Source organism: Oryx dammah, unplaced genomic scaffold (assembly GCF_014754425.2).
Source record: "Oryx dammah isolate SB20612 unplaced genomic scaffold, SCBI_Odam_1.1 HiC_scaffold_8, whole genome shotgun sequence".
Taxonomy (NCBI): Eukaryota; Metazoa; Chordata; class Mammalia; order Artiodactyla; family Bovidae; genus Oryx; species Oryx dammah.
In genome coordinates this window covers 11,172,496-11,187,224 of record NW_024070192.1, presented here as the reverse complement: position 1 = coordinate 11,187,224, position 14,729 = coordinate 11,172,496, and the positions used below count along the sequence as shown (strand labels likewise).

The 14,729-nt window shown below is 44.4% G+C and overlaps 1 protein-coding gene across 3 annotated transcripts in view; it reads right to left on the bottom strand.

The window, feature by feature from the left end:
* Window positions 1-14,729, bottom strand: part of RPTOR (regulatory associated protein of MTOR complex 1) — a 320,305-nt gene that overhangs the window by 94,231 nt on the left and 211,345 nt on the right. For all 3 annotated transcript variants that reach the window (XM_040244786.1, XM_040244787.1, XM_040244788.1), the window contains exons 8-9: window positions 4,173-4,273; window positions 3,530-3,674 (exon numbers count right to left, since the gene is read on the bottom strand). In XM_040244786.1, coding sequence (XP_040100720.1) covers window positions 3,530-3,674; window positions 4,173-4,273 — 246 coding nt within the window. The remainder of the gene's footprint in view (window positions 1-3,529; window positions 3,675-4,172; window positions 4,274-14,729) is intronic.

Genomic DNA, 14,729 nt, shown 5'->3' with positions numbered 1-14,729 from the left:
TATCAAATATCAAATGAGATCAAGTGCAGGTACTAACCCTCGGGGAGTTCTACTAGTTAATTTTTTTTTCATGCAAAGAAGCACCCAATGATTCTTCTGTCTCCAGTTTTTTGTTTTAGACAAGGAATACCTCAACCTTAATGACTTAATTAAAAATAAAATAGTTTTAGTGTTTCAAAGGCTTAAAACATTTAGATGTAGATTTTTAATTACAGGAGTAATATCTATCAACTTTTAAAAGAGAGCATTCTCACTCCAATCCTCTGGTCCTGGTATTAACACCATTAGCATCTTGTTATAATTCTACCTAGCCCTCTTCCCCATGCATGACACAGAAGTAATTATATTGCTGATATTGCTGATACAGTCTGGTGTTCTGTTTTTGTCATTTAACATATATTTTGCATAATAATAAATAATCTTCATAAAATTTTAAGATGGCTTGCATTTTTTCAAGTATATGTATTTCAATTACATCTTGTTCTATTAGGTACTGGGGCTGCCTCTGGCTTCCCTTCTTAAAGCTAACATTCTGACAAACAGCTTCCTTGTCAAAGCCTCTCCGATTGTCTCACCAGTCCCGTTTCTTGGTTCTTCCTCAGCAACCTGCTCAGTCCTCCTCCCGAACTGGGATGGGCAGATGCAAAGTCGACAGGGCAGCAGGGGCTGGAGTGAAGTGGGAGATGCCAGGGTTCAGCACTGCCAGGTAGGGAATGTGCTGGTCAAGGTCGGGTCAGGGGTCAGGCTGCCTCCCCATCCAGGGAGGTGATCCCAGGAACCTTCCCTCACAGCATCCTACACTGACCCCCCTCCGAGTCCATTTCCCATGGACCCCAGCATGCAACAACCAGAATTTGCCTAAAAGGGAGGGGGGAGGGTATCAGGCTACAGACAGTGCTTTGCAGGATGGCAGACCATGCAGCCTGAGGGACTAGACTGTACTCAAGTCCTAGGGAGCTTAGCTGCACAGGGCCCCTGGAGTGTGCAGGCAGGTCGCAACCAGACAAGCAGAAAGACCCAAAGGTGCATGTATGACTGCTAGCAATTTCACATGTCCTGGGAGACCAGAGGATCTTTCCCTGCATTTATCTGAGCCTCTGTGGGTTGCTCTATTAACTCACATTTCTCTGCACAACAAATATATACAAATGAGGATCTGTTTTATGAGGTTCACAGAGAGCTAAACTTGCAGGTGAGAGGGCCATACTCCCAGTTTTCAAGGTGGGCATGGAAATCAGTAAAAGAGATGGGCAGGATTATGAGATGCTGCTGTTAGCATTTGGACCTTGTACTAAACAGTATTTATGCAAATTCCAGGATTCAGACATATTCCAATACTAGAGAAAGACCTGTGGGTTGATGAAGAGAGACAGGTGTCACTGTTCTCTACTGTGCTCTCCAGGTGCCTCCTCTCTGGGTCCCCTTCTCCTGCTGCCATCTTCCCTGCCTTTTCTGTCTGCTCTCAGCTCTGGCTCTGGTTCTTCTTCTCTTCTCCAGGACCAGATGGTTTTATTACTTTATGTAGCTAAGCACACCTTAGAAGAGGCAGTTTCACATCCAGAGACACATGCACACAAAGACGACTGTCCCATGGACTTGCCACTGGGTGGGCAACAAAGTGGAGAGGAGGACTTAGGCTGCTTCTTGCTAAAAGCTGGTGCCCTCTGTCCATCCTGTATTTCCGTCTCCTGGGGGATCTGCTTGGCCAATAGCCCAAGTGACCACGGTGGCCCAGGAGGCCCTTCACACTGGGTGGCTGGTGTGAGGCCCATTTCCTGTGGTTTAAATAGTTTTCTATCCATGACCAGACACAACACTGACACTGTTTAGCTCTTTTTCCTTTCTCTTTCCTCTTTAATAATACATATTTTATAAAAACCTGGTTCAAAAGTAACAGAACTTAAGGCATCGCTTTTTTTTTTTTTTTTAACAGGAGAAGGCTGTTTTGAGGATTTCCTCTTTCAGAAATGTGGGTCTTCTAATTATTCATCCTAAGCATTAGAGAGGCTTTTCAACCCCCTTCCCCCACTCCCGCTCCTAGTTCTAATCATGGAGGGAAGGAAGCTGCATCGGCTGTTCTGCCAGTCTGTTCTCACAGGATCTAAACAGCTGCAGAGTGACTCTTCCGTGGCGGTCTACTCCTGTTCCTCTGTTTCTTCATAACTTGTTCTCTAGTTTATGCTACAAGCTCTTACAAAGGATATGGATGAGGCATGTTTTAACTTGATTTCTGTTTACAGTCTGGCGCTTCGGCAGCATAGTGCATCTTGATTTATCTCATACATAAAAATGCTAATTTCTGATATTCCTCAAGTGGATGAGAGGAGGGGAGTTTACTACCTCCTTCTTGGTTCTTGGGGTTTCCAGAGTCAGGGGAAAGTGGTCATGCACATATTTAAAAAGAAAAAAACCACCACTCCAAATAAACCTGAAAATACACCATAAAGTGGTTTTTGCTGTTGTTCAGTCACTTGTCTGACTCTTTGTGACCCCATGGACTACACAGCACGCCAGGCTTCCCTGTCCTTCACTATCTCCCGGAATTTGCTCTAACTCACATCCATTGAGTTGGTGATGCCATCCAACCATCTCATCCTTTGTTGCCCTCTTTTCCTCCTGCCCTCAATCTTTCCCAGTATCAGGGAAGTGGTTTTTAGGGCTAAATAAAAGTGAATTACTCTTCTAAAATATTTTGCATTAGGGTTTCTCCCAGATGGATATAACTAAGACTCGTTTTCCTTTGTTGCTGCCCCTTTTCAGTATGTCCTCAAACTCTGCTTGTGTCACAAAAGCATGGAAATGGGAAGAAACCAAATGCCTTCAGAAATAATGTCTAGATTCAAGACAATTTCCATTAATATTGTTGTAATACTGTGCTTACTACTAGCAGTAGTGCAAGGAACAGTAACCCAGTTTTGAAGGAAATTTATAATCAACATAAAAGTGTCACAGAGATCACACTCATGTGTGTGTGAGCACTCATTATGAAATAAGCATGCAAATAACCTGGTCGTGAACCCAGCAGTTTTCAATCTCTGGAGCAATCTTGGACACGCTTCATGAACTCAGCTGGCAGTTTCTTTCCTCAGTACCAACCCTTACAGATTCAGAAACTCACCCCCAGGCCCTCTCCATCTGAGCCATGAACCACAGGGCCTCTGGAGGCACTGGTCCCATTTGGCCTTGGACGACCCTCAGAGACACCTGCTCTTCTGCAGAGGACTCAGGCAGAGCTGAGTGCCCAACCCAGGACTCCATGCTTGGAGGCACGTCTTCCTATTTTGCTCAGGTAATTCCCTTACACTTGGACTATCTCAGAAATGGGAGAGACTCCCCTGGTGGTTCAGGGGATGTGGGTTTGATCCCTCGTTGTAGAACGTAGATCCCACACGCTGTGGAGGAATTAAGCCCATGTGCCATAACTCAGACCTGATGCAGCCAAATTGAAAAAAAAAAAAGAAAGAAAGAAAGAAATGGAGAAAGCACGCTCCTTAGAGAAACTGACACTGATCCAGCAAGAAACACTTACCACATGGCGTGCATGTATGTGGGGGGTAGGCGTGGACTGCTGACGGGGGTGCAGTTATATGACCTCATGATTCTTTCTGCCAATAAAAAATTTCGAAACAGACTAGCCACCAGCAGGTCCTGTCTGAAGAGCTTTTGGAAGAGATCTGAGGGCAGAGAAAAGATAAGAATTTGTCTTCAGTGACTCATGCCCAGCATTTAAAGCCAAATATACAAACTTACTTCTATCAGAATTTGCCACAAGCGGGTTGGGACTGACATGCACATTTTCTACTGGCAGTAACCTACATCTGTTACATGTGTAACTGGAACAAACAGCAGAACCCAAGCAACTATCAACAGAAAACACAAAGGCTCCTTGTACTACAGTAGTAACTGCAGTTGTAAGAAATACGGATGTTCCATGAAGACAGATGAGCCTTGAATCTGCCTTGAAAATACTAAGGGCCAAAGCAGACGCTTCTCTAGATGCTCTTCATCCTCAAAAAACCTCTGGGGTTCCTGCCCTCTCCTGCCCATCCCCTCAGGTTTCTTCACTGAGAGGAACACGGTCATTCCTTCTGACTTCTCTCACATCCCAGGGCCAGAGTCTCCTGACTCTTGGGCAGCAGCCCTCCCGCCAACCCATGGCCGGGTGGCCTCACCCCGAGGAAGCACATTCCACGCGATCGTGTCCGTGATGGCTGTGAAGATCCAGTTCAGCTCACCCAGGGGGGTCCTCCTGTCATTCAGCCGCCCGGGAATCCTAGAAAACACAAAACAGCCACAGCGACAGAAACAGGTGATAGACGCAGGAGGTGGAGGGAAAAGAAGGAGAGAGGGGACAGGACATCAGACCAGGGGTGGGGAGGCTTGGCCATACTGGGAAGACCTCTGCGCCCCACTGGGACTTTTGAGACTCCTGGATGTCCAACCTCACATCTTAAAGTTCAGCCTCCACTTCACTTTCTTCCCCTCCCCATCTGCACAGAAGGAGCAGGAATGGCCCCTCCAGCACTCATGTGTGACGGCAGGCGTAAAGCAACTCTGACCAGGGGAGCCCTCGGAGCCGCGCAGCCCACCACAGGCTTGCTCTCAGCCTCTGGGTGACTGGTCCTGCACCCGAATCAAGACACTCCTATTGGGCTGGACACAAGTCACTTCCCAGAAGCCAAGGGCAAAGGCCAGGCCTCCTCTGTGGGTCCAGCTCTTCACCACACATTCACCTGTTCAACATCAAACAAACTTACTCAGGCCTAGATTCTAGCTCTTAAGTTCATAGGGCGAGCATCACTGGGCTGCAAATGCCAGCGGTGAGGACATGAGAGGCAGGCCAACTGCGGCCTAGGCCTCCCAGTGGGGCATGTGAGGGGAGCTGGGCTTAATTCCCCACCCCCACAGGGAAATCTGAACATAGCAAGACAAAACCCAATGGACGGCTAGGCAACACTCTTGAGTGATGGTCCGCTTGTGGCCACTCACATACAACACCTTGGGTGTGTATGCTGGCACAATCCTTCAGGTCTGTATCCTTTCTTCAGTAAGTCTGCTCCTAGGAATCAGTCTTGAACCAGAAATGAAGAATGCGGAAACAAGTTATATTTTTCCAGTGTTTTATTTATAACAGTGAAAAGGCAGAAACCACCTATGTGACCAATAATAAAGAAATGATTAATTATGGAACAACCACGATGAAATAACTACAAGCTAGTAAACTGTTGTTTATGAATATTTTAATGATATGGGGGAAAGACTGCTTTGTAACATTCAGTAAAGAAGTGGGACAAATAACCATGCTGACATAATTACACAGAACACGCCCAAGGCAAGCTGATCAGGAGGAAAACCCCACAGTGAGGCAGTGGCAACACTCTCCCTGCTCACCCGCCTCCTCGCCCTGGCAGCTGGTGGGCTGCTGGTGGAGACAGGATGGTATTCTTGGACGAAGGAAGGTCTGCTGAGGTTTATTTTCAAACTAAGACCAAGGATGTCAGGGGCGTGAACAGTGACCCTTGAGTCAGGTGAAGTGACACAGCTGAGCCACTGGAGGAGCGGAGGCCACTCTTTGTCAGGTGGAGGCCAGTGTGCATTTAGGTGGGTTTTGAAAACCCTCACCTTATGACAACTGCCGGCAGATAATTATCTCGGTCAGCAATGCAGGACCACGAAGAAAGGTCTAGCACAGAGCAAGTCCAGGACACATTTCGTTACTCAAGTTTCTTTCACCTGTACCCTCCTACTTCATTAATAATCAAAGTGGTTCTTTGAAAAGTTAAACCCACAGTGTTAATGACAGATTAGCTTTTACATGAAAAGCACAAGATTTCATAATTTAGGGCTTCCTTGGGGTCCAGTGGTTAAGAATCTGCCTGATAAGGAGGGGACATGGGTTCGATCCCTGGTCCGGGAGGATCCTACATGCTTCGGAGCAACTGAGCCCATGTGCCACAGCTACTGAGTTTGCATGCTATAACTACTCAAGACTGTGCACCTAGGCTCTGCAGTGAGAAGCCCCCACACAAGTAGAGAGTAGCTCCCGCTACTCACAACTAGAGAAAGCCTGTGCGCAGCAAGGAACACCCAGCACAGCCATAAATAAACTAATACATTAATTAATTAAAATTTAAAAGAAAAGGAGTTTAAAGTTATAGTTTAGGAACAAATGATAGAATTGGGAGATGAGAAAAAATGACTCTAGTCCCAGCTGTGCATGTCTGGGTAACTTCTGGCGTCTTGTTCCTCTGCTCTGAGTCACCCAGACTAACCTCATATGCAAAATGGGGACCAAAATAAAGTGGATAGCACTTCAAAAGGAGATGCAGCAGACACTTTCTTGGAAAATGCATGCCACCTCCTCAGACTCCTTATCACTGCTATCAGGCGTTGGATTTATTCTCACCTCCCCCGACATCTGGGCTCACCTACGGCTTTCAGCACTGCCCGCCGTCTGGAGCCTGACTCCAGCAATGGCCACTCTGCTTATGGATCTTACAAAATAACCCAACACAAGGTACCTGCCTTCACCCTTTGCTAGCTGTCTTCACAGCCCAAATTTAACCACGTCTAAAATCAAGCTCATCCTCATTACTGCCATCTTCTTCTCTCCTATAGTATGTGTCCTCGCTCCCAGAGTCCCCGTGGATTCCCCTTTGTCAGAGCCCAAACCCTAAGACACGGCCCACTCATCTCTGCCCCAAGTGCAGCTCATGTTTCCTGCTTCTTGCAAGGCATCTCTTCCACTGCCTTTTGCTCATCACTCCCACTTCAAAGGTATCTTCAACAGCCTTCTTGATCTAATTCATACTGGGCAGGGTGATGGCCCTTTGTATAACTTTACTCAAAAATCTACAGGGTTCTCTGCTTACTGCTGCAGTGTTTCCAAATGGCATTTTAGTTCCTTCTACTTCAACAAAATTTTGCTTGCAATTAAGGAAAGTGGAGTTCCGATGGCTGGAAGGGTGAGGACTGGGAGCCACCAGCTTCTTAGCAGCCTGTGCCTCCCTAGATGGCCACTGTGAGGTCTCCAAGGAGCAAGGGTGAAACCACTGTCATTGGAGTCAGGTAGAAAATTCCCAATTGGCTTCAAGCCATCCATTTGACACATTAAACTTTGTAACTAGTTCCCTCTGGTCAGGTCCATAACCTCACAGTTGGACAAAAACATCAAACTCAGTCTCCTTTCATTTGCCCACTTGGAATAGCCTCCCACCTGTGTTGGGTTGGTTCCGGTTCAGTCTTCACAAGCAAAGCCCAACTTCCCTGTCCATGAAGACACCTTGACCATGACAGCCTGTGCTCAGGTCCACTGCAACAGCATCTCCCTTGGAATTCCTCTGGCAGCCTGTCGATCACTTACTTTTCTTCTTTTTATTTATTCACCGTTGCTCCATGCATGTTGATTATCTGTGTAACTAGACAATAAATTCCTTGTGGGCAATGACTTACTTTCCTCAATATAAATCAATCTCCTCATAGATTCTGGTGGAGTGCTGAGCACATGCACGAGCTCACAGCCCACACATCTGACTCATGTTACTTCCCTGCTTAAGAACAGCTGCTCACACTTGGCCAGCAGCTCCCCAAACTCCATGAGGTTGTGTGGCTGACATGGAGAGCCACTGCCCAGACCCCCAAGAGAGGCTGGCTGCTCAGCAGGGGAGCGTACTCGGGGACACTGTCCAGCTAGGGAGTGAAGCTGTCTCAGCTGTCAGACTGGTCTCCAGCTGACCACCCTGGGGCTGAGATGTGGGGCTTCCCCAGGCGGCCCATGCTCAGCAGCCCAGCCTCATGGCCACTGCTTCCTTGTCTCCCTCTGTGCCTCTCCTCAGTAAGCTTGTGTCCCTTGTCTCCATGTCTGCCCACATCAACCGGCCAGCAATGTGGTCTGGGGTAGGTGTCAGGACTGTGCTTCTATGGGTTCCTCTCTATGTCTCCCCAGCTTTCTCTCTCACCAGCACGCCAAAGTCTAGCAACATGGAACCTGTCCTCCTCAAACAGTCCACATGCCCCTGGACCTGCACAGACACTCCTCTGCCTTCCTGGCTCAGGAGATTGGAGCAATTCTGACATTCTGCCTCATCCCTCATTTCTGCCAAGGCCCCCCCCGACCCCGCTTTCTGGTTCTGCCCTGAGGCCCCCACAGAATCCATGGACAACAGCTGGTGCACGGGCTATGTCTCCCACTAGGCTCAGGGCTCTTGGCCGGCAGGCCCACATGCTTCCTTGTGCTAACCCAGTGCTCAGCGCACAGCAACTAATGCATAACAGGTGCCCCATTCATATTTGATGAGTAAGTGGATAGATCCCTGCTGGATGATCACAGCTCCGTGAAAATAAAACACTAAGTGAAAAACTTGGTTTCCAAGAAAATGACACAAACTTACTAAACACACTCAAGTGATAACACAAAGATCACTCCAAATTTCATGATCAAAGGACCAACAGAAACATTCTGGTGCCCATTCCTCCAGATAACTCTTAATGCACAAAATCAAAAAACCTTAATTGCACTGAAATAACACTATGAAAAGAGTTGCCACATTTCTAAAATGTTTACATGTCTTAAAAACACCCACAAATATGCTTAGGAAAAAAGTCTGGGAAGGTCTGCATCAAAGCAGTAACAATGATTATCTTGGCATGGTGGAAATTATGGATGATTTTATTTTCCTTATCTGTATTCAATAATACATATGCTAAAAACACACTGCTTGCATAATAAAGAAACATGAAAATTAAAAAAATTTTTAAAATTTTTTGGCTGCACCATGCAGCATATGAGATCTTAATTCCCTGACCAAAGATTGAATCTGTGACCCTGCATTGTTAGTGTGGAGTCCTAACCACTGGACCACCAGGGAAGTCCTTGAAACTATTTTTTAATAAGAGGGAAGCTAAACAAGTTTCCTGAAAAGAGAAAATATTTGGAAACTGCATAATTTTATGAATTTACATTATGTCATATTCAGTTCAAATAAAGTAGGATATACCATAAGTCTGTTTAAACGGCTTTATGTAAATGATGGTGAAGAGAACCTTTGGCTAAACCGTTTTCTCGATGCATATAATTCATTACTTAGAAATGCTCTGGAACTAAGAAAATAGGGAGAGAACCCAGCAATTTCTTTTTAAAATAATTCTTTTGAATATCCAGGTCAGTACACACTGGTCAGATGCTTGGTTAGACAAAGTCAGATACATGAGACCAGGGATCTCAATGCGTGGGGTAAGAGACAGCACTCACGACATCATCAAGAGTCCCTGAATATGTGTGCAGGTACATTTTCTCAATCAATTAATGCCATATTGAAACCAGATACATACACACATAACCTCAAATCATTCTAAAAACTCAGCTGAACAGGAGAAGAAAACTACTTGACATAAATGAAGGTTAGCATATTTCTTCATATGCTGGCATTTTGCTGAACCAGACCAAGCCATGTCTCTATAATATTCCTTTCCAATGTCTCTTTATTTTAAATTGCGTACAATTCAGCACTCTAATATTATCTATATTTCTTATTACTCAGTGCTTTTTTTTCCCAGCCAGTCGTAGATTTCAAGTGATCATCATCCAAGTCTATTTCGGTGTGCATGAAACCTGCAGCTTATAAAACGTGACGTGGTTTGTTTACAGCCTGAATAGTTTGCTGTTTTACAGAAGTTCCCCTTTAAATGGACTGCAGGACTACGTATGAGTAGTCAGGAGAAAGGAAGTGAGAAACACGCAGTAAGAAAGCCTGGTTGGAAATGGAGCTGCACTTGTTTAAATGCAGAAAGCCTATGGACACACTGCACTCAGCTCACAGCACTCACTCAGAGACACTTGACTGTGCAGTCACTGGGACGCTCTCTCAGAGCTGAGTCAGCTAGGCCCTAAATTGCATCTGCAAAGCCTGGGGCATGCGATTCAATTATTCTCTTAGGGTTTAGATGACGTCATCTTCCTGACAATGGTAGATGAGGTGACTCAGACCATTCACCCACTGAGAACAACCAGACGTGCTGTGTGTGTGTGTGTGTGAAAATCTTTTTGAAGGGAATGGAAGACTGGCAAGGCTGTGCAGAATCGTGAGGCCAGAACCTGAGAGGGGGAAGCCCCAGGCTTAAGCTGGCACTTGGGGCTCCATGTGTCCCGGAGGCGCCTGGCAACTCTGAGAGGCAGAGAGCCTGAGCTGAGCTTGGCGGACTCACGGGCTAGAGAACAAAAACTGAGGGCTGGCCAAGGAGATGGAGCTCTGGTTAAAAAAAAAAACAAAACCCAGGCTTGGATCTGGGTGCAAAGGATGAACTAGAAATAATGAAGACCTTATAGTCTCAGATCAACCTAAATCTCTGTACAACTTCCACTTTCTTTTTTTAAAAAAAATTAATTAGGCTGCATTGGGATCTTTCATTGCAGCACACAAATTCTCTGGTTATGGCGCTCAGGCTCAGTAGTTGCCGAGTGCCGGCTTGGTTGCTCAGCAGCATATTGGATCTTAGTTCCCTGACCAGGGATTGAATTCAAGCCTCCTGCATTGCAAGGTGGGTTCTTTACCCCTGGACCAACAGGGAAAGCCCTCTATTTTCAATTTGCAACATTCAGTCAAAAATAACCAAGCATTTATAATAACTATAAATGGAATATAATTTATAATAATTTTGAATCGCTATATTGTACATCAGAAAACAATATTGTAAATCAACTATATCTCCAAAAAAACCGCTAAAACCAGGCATTTATATGCTTAAAACCAAGAAGAACAACTAAGAAGAGAAAGAGACGGACAGAGGATTCTGATAATGGTGACATCAAACACCAACTTCACCATAATTTTACTTAATATGTTCATGGAATTAATGGACAGGATGGAAAACTCTGGCTGAGAACTGTAAACTGTAAACTCTGGAAACTCTGGAACCTCAAAAACTTAATAATAATACAATATACTGAATTAAAAAAATTCAATAGATGGGCAGAACAGCAGATCAGACAATACTGAAGAAAGAAATGGAAGAAGGGTCAGAAGAAAAAAACACTCAAAATTAAGCAAAAGAGATGAGATTGGAACATAATTAATAAGTACACAAGAAACAGTGGATATTGTGAAAAGATCTAAGATGTACAAAGGGTGAGTCACTTTGGGAAAGAGCTGGGAAGTTTCTGATAAGGTTAAACATGCACCTGCCACACCACCTTCTACTCTTCAGACACAAAAGTGTCTGGAGTGGGTTGCCATTTCCTTCTCCAGGAGATCTTCCTGATCCAGGGATTGAACCCGGGTCTCCCACATTAGAGGCAGACACTTTACCGTCTGAGCCACCAGGCAAGCCTGGTCTCAGACACAAAAGAACACAGTATCTCTTCTACTTATCTGAAGCTCTAGAAAAGATAAATCTAACAATAGCACCCCACTCCAGTACTCTTGCCTGGAAAATCCCATGGACAGAGGAGCCTGGTAGGCTGCAGTCCATGGGGTCGCTAAGAGTAGGACACGACTGAGCGACTTCACTTTCACTTTTTACTTTCATGCATTGGAGAAGGAAATGGCAACCCACTCCAGTGTTCTTGCCTGGAGAATCCCGGGGACGGGGGAGCCTGGTGGGCTGCTGTCCATGGGGTCGCACAGAGTTGGACACGACTGAAGCGACTTAGCAGCAGCAGCAGCAGCAACATAAGAGAAAAAGCAGATCAATGTTTGTTCGGGCCTGGGGGCTAGGGTGGGGGATTAATTGGGATGAGGTACAAGGGAACTTTTAGGATATATTTTGAGAGTAATAGTGGTTCCATGGGTATATAAAACTGTCAAGACTCATCAAACTGCATACTGAAAGTGAGTTCCTTTTATTGAATGTAAGCAGTATTTCAACAATGTCAATTTAAAAATGTAAAAAATTATGGCACTTTCAAACAATAAAAACTTTTCCCGGGCAAACCTGCACTAAAGGAGATAAAGAAAAATGATCTCACGGAAGCCCTGAGGTATAGGAAGGAATGAAAGACAGTAGAAGATGTAAATATGTGGGAAACATAAACGAGTATTAACTCTATAGAATATTAATAATGTTTATAGAGATGATGATATATGGAGAGTTAAAATATATGACAATAATTGCATACATTTCAGGAAGTCAGTAAACAAAATTAATTGTTCTAAGGTCCTTACATCACCTGAGAAGTGGTAAAAGCACTAATTTATATTTAGACTTTAAGAAGCCAGGGATTGCCAAAATCATGGCCCGCAGACCAAATCCAGTCAGTGGCCTATTTTTTGCATGGTCTGCAAGCTAATAACAAGCCTTATAATTTTAAAGGTTTGCAAGAGAAGATAAAGAAGAATAAACAACAGAGACTTTATGCCTCTGTTGTGTTGTGAAGTGTTCACTGCCTGGCCTTTAACAGAAAGCACACGGAGCCCACAGCTCTGGGTAGCCACTCCAGTGCACGAAAAGAAAGAGTTAACAAGCCAAAACAAGAGGAGGAAAGGGTGGTAAAACTGCTAATCAATCCAAAACATGGCACTGCAGAAGAAAAAAAAGGAAGATGGAGAAAAGAAATAGAAAAAACAAGAAAGAAACACGATGGTAGATTTAAACTCAAAAATTATTACAGTAACTATAAAAAGACTAGATATTTCAATTAAGGTGAACAATTTTTAGTCTAGATTTAAAAACAGAAAAAAGTCAACTATACCCCGTTAAAAACAGATATAACGTAAAATATAAAGCTACAGAAAAATATACAAAGATACCTGCCTAAATATACAAAACATTTATATCTAATACAATTATGTACACACATATTATGTTTATATATGAAAAGACACATTGTACAAACAAAAATCAAACAAGAGTTGTATGGCTACGCTGTGTGTGTGTTAGTCACTCAATCATGTCTGACTCTTTGTGACTCCATGGACTGTAACCTGCCAGGATCCTCTGTCCATGGAATTTTTCAGGCAAGAGTACTGGAATGGATTGCCATTCCCTTCTTCAGGGGATCTTTCTGACTCAGGGATAAAACCTGGGTCTCCTGCATTGCAGGTGAATTCTTTACTGTCTGTCTGAGGCACCAGGGAAGCCCATTGATATGCTCTAGTCCTACAAAGTGGAGTTTATGGAAAGGGTATTACCAGAGATGAAGAGTGATATTTCTTAATGACAAAAGGTTCAGTTCATTCTATCAGGAAGGTGAAGTCAGTCATGGTGAATGTGTCCTTCTGTGGTTCTGAAGGGCAAAGCCCATAGTCAAAATAATAAGCTTTTAAAGTAAAATGACAGTTCAGTTCAGTTGCTTAGTCATGTTGACTCTTTACGACCCCATGGACTGCAGCACGCCAGGCCTCCCTGTCCGTCACCAACTCCCAGAGTTTACTCAAACTCATGTCCATTGACTCAGTGATGCCATCCAACCATCTCATCCTCTGTCGTCTCATTCTCCTCCTGCCTTCAATCTTTCCTAGCATCAGGGTCTTTTCGCATCAGGTGGCCAAAGTATTTGGAGTTTCGCTTTCAGCATCAGTGCTTCCAATGAATATTCAGGACTAATTTCCTTTAGGATGGACTGGGTGGATCTCCCTGCTGTCTGTCCAAGGGACTCTCAAGAGTCTTCTCCCACACCACAGTTCAAAAGCATCAATTCTTCAGCGCTCAGCTTTCTTCATAGTCCAACTCTCACATCCGTACATGACTACTGGAAAAACCATAGCTTTGACTAGATGGACCGTTAGTCCAACTCTCACATCCATACATGACTACTGGAAAAACCATGTATTTGACTGGATGGGCCTTTTTGGCAAAGTAATGTCCCTGATTTTTAATATGCTGTCTAAGTTGGTCATAGCTTTTCTTCCAAGGTGCAAGTGTCTTTAAATTTCATGGCTGCAGTCACCATATGCAGTGATTTTGGAGCCCCCCAAAATAAAGCCTGTCACTGTTTCCATTGTTTCCCCATCTATTGCCACGAAGTGACGGGACCGGATGCCATGATCTTAGTTTTCTGAATGTTGAGCTTTAAGTCAACTTTTTCACTCTCCTCTTTCACTTTCATCAAGAGGCTCTTTAGTTCTTCGCTTTCTGCCATAAGGGAGGTGTCATCTGCATATCTGAGGTTATTGATATTTCTCCTGGCAATCTTGATTCCAGCTTGTGCTTCATCCAGTCCAGCATTTCTCATGATGTACTCTGCGTATAAGTTAAATAATCAGGGTGAAAATATACAGCTTTGTCGTACTCCTGTCCCAATCTGGAACCAGTCTGTTGTTCCATGTCCAGTTCTAACTGTTGCTTCTTGACCTGCACACAGATTTCTCAGCAGGCAGGTCAGGTGGTCTGGTATTCCCATATCTTTCAGAATTTTCACAGTTTATTGTGATCCACACAGTCAAAGGCTTTGGCATAGTCAATAAAGCAGAAGTAGATGTTTTTCTGGAACTCTCTTGCCTTTTCGATGATCCAACAGATGTTGGCAATTTGATCTCTGGTTCCTCTGCCTTTTCTAAATCCAGCTTGAATATCTTGGAAGTTCACAGTTCACGTACTGTTGAAGCCTGACTTGGAGAACTTTGAGCATTACTTTGCTAGTGTGTGAGATGAGTGCAATTGTGCAGTAGTTTGAACATTCTTTGGCATTGCCTTTCTTTGGGACTGGAACGAAAATTGACCTTTTCCAGTCCTGTGGCCACTGCTGAGTTTCCAAAGTTGCTGGTATATTGAGTGCAGCACTTTCACAGCATCAT